Source organism: Microcebus murinus, chromosome 11, assembly GCF_040939455.1.
Source record: "Microcebus murinus isolate Inina chromosome 11, M.murinus_Inina_mat1.0, whole genome shotgun sequence".
Classification (NCBI taxonomy): domain Eukaryota; kingdom Metazoa; phylum Chordata; class Mammalia; order Primates; family Cheirogaleidae; genus Microcebus; species Microcebus murinus.
The window spans coordinates 25,836,806-25,845,450 of record NC_134114.1 but is presented as its reverse complement, the minus strand read 5'-3'; the positions used below and the strand labels follow the sequence as shown (position 1 = coordinate 25,845,450).

General features: G+C 49.2%; 1 protein-coding gene across 1 annotated transcript; it reads right to left on the bottom strand.

Moving 5' to 3' along the window:
* Positions 1-1,673: 1,673 nt before the first annotated feature.
* Positions 1,674-4,111, bottom strand: RXFP3 (relaxin family peptide receptor 3). Its single transcript, XM_076007897.1, has 3 exons — positions 4,062-4,111; positions 3,862-3,925; positions 1,674-3,638 (listed from the first exon to the last, which is right to left on the bottom strand). Exons 1-3 carry the CDS (start codon positions 4,109-4,111, stop codon positions 2,139-2,141), a joined length of 1,614 nt encoding a protein of 537 aa, XP_075864012.1. The 3' UTR covers positions 1,674-2,138.
* Between the last annotated feature and the right edge of the window lie 4,534 nt (positions 4,112-8,645).

Genomic DNA, 8,645 nt, shown 5'->3' with positions numbered 1-8,645 from the left:
TTCCAGTGTTTACTTTTTAGTTTATTTTGTACTTTGGGGACTTGTGGGGCTTACATTACAATCTTTCCAGGCCCAATTGCTATTCAATGTCAATAAGTTTTCTTCCGAAAAGGCAAAGAAAAATGAATTTCACTATTTCAAGGCAAAACCACTATTCTGTTTTCTAAAATAGTTAAACTTCTCAAGACTGCTCAGGATTGAGATCAGGCCGTTTTGTTTTTGTGGAAGGGATGAGTTTCAGTAATGGCACTGTGTCGTGTTACAGAAAGCAGGACAAGAGATGTGGGAGTTGAGCCTTAAATCTCAGATACTACAGTACATTCTTAACCAAGTTACTAAACAGTTGTACTGTTCAAGAGGCAACTTAAACAGATATGTTTTTCTAGTGATTATTTATTGTATTCAAGTAACCATGCCAGTAGGTGCCTGCATTTCCAGTTTTTTGACCCCAAAGTTGCCAAAGATGGCCAGATGTTTGATCCTAGTTCTCAGAACAGCCTCAAGAAAGGACTTTGTGAGGGTTTTTTTTTTTATTTTTTATTTTTATTTATTTATTTTTTTTGTGAGGGTTTTAACATCTTAAACTGTTGCAACCAAACCAGAGTAGTCATGAGAAATATGAATCTCTCTTTAGAGACAGCCCATAGACTGGAGGTTAGGGAAGAATTCATCATGCTTGCTCAATGTGCAAAGCACTCTTTAGAATAAATGAACCTTGTGAAGGCAGTGTCAAACGAGAATTCTTATCTCCTACCTTCTCTTGTCAATAATATGAGCAATTAAGACCCCACACCTGAAGTTCTGGTGATACCCTCAGAACAGCGTCTCCAGTACTCTTCCCACTAGGACAGATTTTACTTGAGTTTTCTATTCTCTTTCCCACTCCACCCCTCCTCTTGAAAAATCAGACTCCAGCTTCTAGGAATTTGATTTCCAGGAACCCCTTGTAGCATTTCTGGCTCTTCTATCTAAGCCTACTCCCCGAACCCCCCCTCCCCCCAAAGTAATGGAGTCATTCCCCTACTTCCTGGTCCAGAGCCTAAAAAGGGGGGATTTCGATTAGCAAAGGGGAAAGGGAGGAGGAGCTGCAAAAATGCCCCTCCTCCCAGTGGGGCTTTCAAGATGCTCCTGGGCCCAGCTCACCTGCAGCGCGCAGACTAGAGCACGCAGTACCTCCAGGACCGCAGGCGCTCTCAGGAGAACTGGAGCCCCCAGGCTTCCAGCTCTGTTACCCAGTGAGCACGTGAGCCCCCTTTCCCCTTTAGGGGCAGCAGCCTGAAGTGGTTTCTCTTTTCAGCCCCTCTAAGCACACCGCACCCGCTCCCTCCCTCAGCAACGCCACTGTCCCGAGAATCGCTCTCCCACGCTGGTGACTGGTATTTCCCCCGGCTGACTTCTGAGCCCAGAGAGGCCGTGCAGAGTCTTGGTCCGGCTCAGCCAGTTCCCGCTCACCCAGTCCGAATTGATAAAAGATGCGGTGGCTCCATGGGAGGTGCCTCTCCTTCACCGTTTCTCCCAGGGGACGACCAAGATGGTCACTCCTATCTTCCAACACCGAAAAGGTTTCTTGCCTCCAAGCTCTAGGCCCCCGAAGCAGCCACGCGGCAAGTCAGACCCTGGCGCTGGTGCAGCGCACCCGCCACGCGCAAAGGAAAGGTTGTGTGGGCGGCTCCCTGGCTGGATGCACCTCGAGCGCCCTTTCAAACGCTTCATAGAAGTCGCTGGAACAAATGCCCTCAATTGTCTACACATCCTTTGGCTACATTCCACTCCCTTGTGCCCTAATCTCTCTAGTTCCCGATGATTCTCTTCCCCTTCGCGTGCCCCCACACCGTGGGGGAGGAAGGAGAGGAAGGAGAGGCTGGGGGTGGGGAGCGAAGGCTGGTGGCCCGGCCCTGTGGGGCTGATCTCCGCCCCTTTGACCCCTTTCTCTCTTCACCTGATTTCGCAGCACTCCCTCTCCGGGGAAGGTCCTCCGGCCTGTGCACAGGCTGCTTCTCCATGTTTCTCCCCATCCTCGTCCCACCTACTTTTTGCTTGGGGGTAGGAGGGGGCAGCGTCCCCTAGTCCGTTCGCCTCTTTCCCCGCCAGGGGAAGGCCACCTTGCCCCGACAGCGCGCCCTCGGCCTCGGCCCGCGTCAGTACGCAGAGCTGCTGGGCAACAGGTCGTAGCGGCCCCCACTGTAGACCACCACTCCAGGCGGGTAGTAGAGCAGGTCTGGCTCGGCGGTGGCGTGGAGCGGCGCCAGCGCCTGCAGCCCCAGATCCTCGGGCTCTGGCTTGGTAGTGGCGGTGAAGGGACGCATGCTGGTGAGCGAAGGGGACGCGATGCGCCACAGCAGGCTCTTGAGCGCCTTGCGGAACTCGCGGCGCACGAGGCAGTAGAGGATGGGGTTGAGGCAGCTGTTGGAGTGCGCCAGGCACACGCTCATGGGGAACGCGTACACCTGGCACAGGAAATACTCCTGGCTGAAGGGCACTGCGTTGAACTTGATGAGGATGCTCCAGGTGGTGAGCGCCTGGTTGGGCAGCCAACACAGGAAGAAGGATAGGACCACGATGGTCACTGATTTAGTGACCTTGGACCGTCTGCGGGCGCTGGCTCCGGCCAGGCCTCCCCCGGCTGCAGCGGCCCCTCCTTCGGTCCCCACCACGCGGCGGTCGGAGATGAAGCGCACCAAAAGCAGGTAGCACAGGCTAATGATGCCCAGCGGCAGCACGAAGCCTAGCAGCACTTTCTGCGAGTGGTAGAGGCCCAGCCAGAACTGCCTGTCGTGGCCCAGCAACTTGTCCGGGAAGCGCACCAGGCACAGCTCCTCGCCCATCACCTTGACCGTGGTGGAGAAAATGGCATTGGGCAGCGAGGCCAGCGTGGCCGAAGCCCAGATCAACACGCACAGCGCCTTGGCGGAGAAGCAGCAGCTGTCCCGCAGCCTATGGCAGCAGCATTCCCCCCGGCCGTGTCCTTGGGTCCAGTGGCTCTTAAGAGCCGAGGCCACCGAGTGGTAGCGCGCCACACTCATAGCAGTGAGGAAGAAGACGCTGGCGTACATGTTCATGGACGTCACGATGGACACGATCTTACACATGGCCTTGCCAAAGGGCCATTTGAAGTCAAGCGCGTTCTCCACTGCCCAGAAGGGCAGGGTGAGCACGAACTGAAAGTCCGTCAGCGCCAGGTTGGTGACGAAGAGGTTGATGGAGGACTTGCGCCAGCCCTGCTTGCTCTTCATCAGATAGAGCACCAGCAGGTTGCCGGCCAAGCCCAGAGCGCAAACCACCCAGTACACTACGCTGATGAGGATCCGCACCCAGGCCTCGGTGTCAGCGCTGGCTGCCCCGCCGCTGCCGCCTGGGGTGTGCCCCGGCGCCGCGCCGTCCGGCAACTCCAGCCCCAGCTCCCACCATAAGTCCTGAAGCTGCAGCGACGCGTTGCCACTCGTGTTGGACACTTCCAGAAGGTCCGGGATCACATTGAAGAGTTCTGGGAGCTTGTCCCCTCCAGTGGCCTTATTCATGGTGGTTACCGCGGCTGCAGCAGCCACTTGAATGCGCAGGTGCTTCTGGGGAACAAGACGTAAGGGAACACGGTTCGCCGGGTGTTGTCCCCAGGTGAGCGCGCCGGGCGTGCGCGGGAGCTTTCAAAGTGAGCGGTCCGGGCGCACAGCACCGCCCCGGGCGCAGGAGTAGAGCTCAGCCTCTGTTTTGGAGCGGAGTTGAGGAGTGCAGCTTCTCAGGAGAGAAGTTGGCGTATAAGGGCTCTCGGGCCAAGTTCGGAGTCTCCAGGTTCCCACTCTACAACTCAGACTCCCCTCCCGCCTCTCTTTCCCGCTGTCACTTGGGCACTGGCGCATAACTCACCCGGCTGCTCAAGAGCGCGTGGGGCCGCTCCTCTTGCAAATACCTTTGTCGGCTTCCTCCGTTGCTGCTTGGATGAGGTTTCCGTCCTTTGAGAGAAAGAGCGCGTAGATCTTGCCCATCTCGCTCTGCTGCCTGGAGGTGCGCGCGTGTCTCGGTCTCTCAGCTGGTGTCCACTCCGAGTGGGTAGCCTGCGCGCTCACGGGAATGCCATTGGCACCCGCACTGCCGAGGCGGCGGCCGCACGGAGCATGCGTCGCCCCGCGCGGAGAGGGGGCGCTTTCCGAGGTGCTGAACCAGCCGCGCCCCCGCCGGGGAGGAGGGGCAGCGGGACCGCAGGCAAAGCCCACTGGCCAACAAGCCCCCTTTCCTCTCCAAAGTCCCAGTAGGAAATGGTCGTAATCCGTTGTTTTCCTTTGCTGTGGGAGAAAGTCTGCTTTGACTTGCGTTTCCTCTTCCTTTCTTATTCCCAAGCACCACGATTAGAAGTTTTTCGTTTTTTTTTCTTTATTCTTCAGTCCCACTTCGTCATTGAAATTATTCCACTTGGTCAAGGATATTTCTAAAATTGTGCGGTCTCCTGCCCCCTTTCCTTTTTTAAAAGCAATGATAGTGGCCTCTTTTCATTCTTAAATCTGACGATGGGTGCTTATGGAGTACACAAAGGCAAGCTCCGCGTTTCCTTCTTTAATTAGCTGGTCACTTAGGTGGTGTCTGTGATTGTCAGGATTTTCAAAGGATCTTTATATAACAGAACTCTGGGTTCGACTGTTGCCCCCAGTTGGTGTATTCTGAGAAGTGGAGCTAAACAGAGAGTATAATTGGCGAGCAGACTTCGCAGACATTAAATGCCACCTGTCTAGCCATCGGCCCAAAGCACTTCAACAAATCGTTTGATCACATACACCCCTCCCTCTCTTTACCTAGATGCAGATGGAGCAGAGGATACCATAAGGCTGATTTGGGACCATCAGCCCCCTATTTCCACTACTGTTATAATCAGAACTCTGTATCAGATATTTCTCAGAGCAATGGAAGTAAATTCTAAGGAATCTTCTCTGAGGGAATGAGTGGAAACCCCTAGAATTATTTCTCAAGTTGCAGTTCATTTAAATACCAGGCCAACTTCTCTAGTGTAACTTAGATTTTTTAAGGATTTACTTAAGAAATTTGAAATGTTTTCACAGTCTGGGACTAAACTGAAACAAAAGTATCTTAAGCACAACTGTCCTCAGCCCTGGGGTAATGCAGAGTTCCTGGTTTCACTTAAGAGATAAAGAGGATGTGATCTTCAATAAGAGGAGATTAAAAACACTTAGTATAAAAAGGAACATGGTATCTAAAACATATAAAGGGAAACAAACAATTTTGATTCCAAAGCGAGAACACAGTTCCGAAGAGAACACACTCCGCTATAGACACTACTCTGTCGTCCCGCTAGAGGGCGCCAAGGCTTTAGTTAAAACCAAACTAAACTTGACTTTCCTTAGATCAGTTCTTGTCTGAAGATCAACCCTGCCCTGATTATTCCTCCTAAACCACAGGTTACTTCTGTGGACACCTCTTATGTTTGTTTTATTTGCCTCACCTTTACACTCTTTTATACTAGTTTTTATCTCCATGAAATTTCTCTCTTCTCTCTCTCTCTCTCTCTCTCTCTCTCTCTCTCTCTCTCTCTCTCTCTCTCTCCCCCCCTCCCTCCTTCTCTTAATATTTCAAGGAGCTATTGAAAAACAAAACAATAACAACAAAAACCAAAAAAACCTATGGCATATCCTAAAATCCTTCTGCTGTTAAATTTTTGGTACGTTCATCCTAATGGCCTCCACCCAACACATACACAGTTTTGATGTTTCAGTCTTACCCAGGGACATATCTACTCGATCTGCTCCAAAAACACATGTACGTACTCACACATTATGAAGACTATTGTGGGAACTTGATTCAATTCATCTTACACTCATTGGCTACTTGCTCTTTGCCAGGTAGGCTGAAAGACAGGCTATAATGAAAGTCCTCTACTTTGATCTTCTCTGGAATACTCACTCTTATCATTGTTTATTTATTTATTTATTTTTAAAGATGGGGTCTCACTCTGTCACCCAGGCTGGAGTGCAGTGGTGCCATCATAGCTCACTGTAGCCCGGAACTCCTGGGCTCAAGGGATCCTCCTGCCTTAACCTCCTGAGTAGTTAGGACTACTCAGGAATGTGCACCGCCTCACTCAGCTAATTTTTTTTTTTCATTTGTTTTTAAGAGATAGGAACTCACTGTTTTGTCCAGCTGGTTTTATACTCGTGACCTCAAGCAATCCTTTGTTGCTGGGGTTATAGTTGTGAGCCACAGTGCCCAACTGAAACCCTTAATCTAGATGAATGTACAATTTACTAGTCTCTGAGACTATATTTTTTGTTTAGTCTTGTGCATGAGTAAGTTATCTAGACTGTAATTATTCATGCCAGATGTATGGACAATAATTTTAGCTCTTTTATCATTTCTCTTATTTTTTAAGGGGTGGGTGGGTAATAAGTGGTTATACCTTGATGGGATATTCCAGTTTTAGATTTTTTTTGTTGTTATCTCAAGGCTACTCTATGTTGGTATTTGAATAAACCATAAAAGTAGAAAGTGCAGAGTTTTTTATATTGCATACATATTCTTCTTCTTTGCCCTCTTTCTCACCTAATTTGAGACTAGGAGGGGGCCTACAGGTAAATTCTGTTAGTAGCAAGAAGCACTCTGTCCTTCATGATGACAGAATATGGGATCTTGAAACCTTTTCTTGGGCTGCTTTTGTGTTTGTCACAACAGGAGTAGGGGTTGCTTACTGGCATCTAATGGGTAAAAGGTAGGAATGCTGGTGAACACACATCCTACCATATAGCCCCCCACCCCACTGTGACTTATCTGGCTCAAATTGTCAACAGTTCCAAGGCTGAGAAATTGTAATTTAGCTGAGTGTGGTAGCACACACTCCTGAATAGTCCTAACTACTCAGGAGGTTGAGGCAGGAGGGTCACTTGAGCCCAGGGGTTCCAAGCTATGGTAAGCTATGATTGCAAGTTTGTCTTCCTGGGTTCCAGTAAAAGAACATTTTTAAAATAAGAAGATGAGTTAATGTGTCTGCAAGTGATTAAAGTTTCTCTTACTTCAAGTCCAGAGAACAACAGTTGGCTGACAGATTCAGTCAGGTCCTTCTAACAGGAAAAGAGCAAAGACCGAGAGTTAACCATGCGTGGGAGACCATGCGAGGGGGAGTGATGCTTCCCACACTAGGGCGAGTGACACGTGTGGAGAGACCATGATAAGCAAGAGCCTAGGAGTTGTGCTTGAGAGTTCAGATTGCATTGACGACAGGAGGGAAGTGCCGGGAGTGCTTTAAGTAGGCATAGCAGATGCTGTTGGTGCCCTGCACATGCCATTTCCTGGTTTGTCAGCTTGACTTTCAAATCCCACCATGGTGACTCTTTCCCCCAAAGCCTTTCTTTAGAAGCCAGAACTGCTTTTCCTGCTTGTGCGGCAGCCTAGAGGTGTTGGGAATTTAACTCCTCATTCTCAACTTTCAGGGGAGTTTACAACCAACCACTGAGGGAAGTTGATGTATAAATATTCTGGTTTCCTTATTCTTTTGGCCGAGTAACTATGATGTGTGTTCATTCTATTTCCCAGAGTTTAGAGATAAATTTTAATTGGCAGAGTGGTAACTTGCTTGACCATATACCCTTTATTGTATTTCTTCTCTTTCCTATCCCACTTCCCTACCCCACTTCCAGTATTCCCTGAGGTCGTCTCCCAAGTAAACTACTTTCACTTGAATTTTTGGCTGTGGATCTGAATCAGGGGGAGTCCAAATTAAGATAGCAGGGAAATTATGTGATCCACTTCACACTTTATAAAGCTTACACTGACTATTGTGTGGTGAAAGATTGTAAGGTAACCATGGTGTAAGCTGGGAGCTAGAAAAATACTACCGAAGCAGGCTAGGTGGGAGCTTAATGATGGTAATAGTGGGGGTGGAGAGAAGTCTTGATCCAAAGTTTCCTTTGAAGGGTAAAATCCATCTTGTGACTAGAAATTATGTTTTTTTCTTCTCTAAAGGAAACAAATGCCCCCTGTGGCAATGAACAAGCTTTGGACCTTAGGCTGCAAAAGAGAAGGCCTCATCTGCTCTTGGGCCCAGGCAACTGCAGGGCTGGACTCTGGACTGTGCAGATGTCTGGGTCAGGCTGGGGCCTCCCTTTGGAAGGAGGTAACAACTCTCCAGTTGTGACCCCTCAGGTCAGCCAAGATGAAAAGCAGAAGAAGCAGCCCTGTGTGTCACTCCTTCTCCAAGTGTTAAGAGATGTATTTTTTTAAACACTACTGCCTGGTCTTAGCTGTGTTTTGGGAATGAAAGAGGAGATTTGAATCCATGCCTAGAGTGAATTGTTGCTGCAAGAGAAAGCCTGAAAGAGAGTTATGGGACTGTGACCTCCAGTTTCCAGCCACCCTTCGGTGATCTAGCCAAAGTTTAGGAGGTTGGCAGAAGGGACGAGCAACCGGCCAGGTTGCAGTTTTGCAGAACATGCAAGCATTCTTCCTGGGTTCTTGTGGTTTCTTGGCAAGTGGAAGACTAGGTAGGTATGGACTTCTCACAATCCTTGGGACGAAGCTTAGAAAAGGATCACTGGGGATAGGAATAAAAATATGAATTCATTTTATAGTTTTAAGATGTGATCAGGAGATATATCTGTTAAAAATGTCTCATTTTTTTTTGTTTTTATTTTTATTTTTTTAAAATAGGGTCT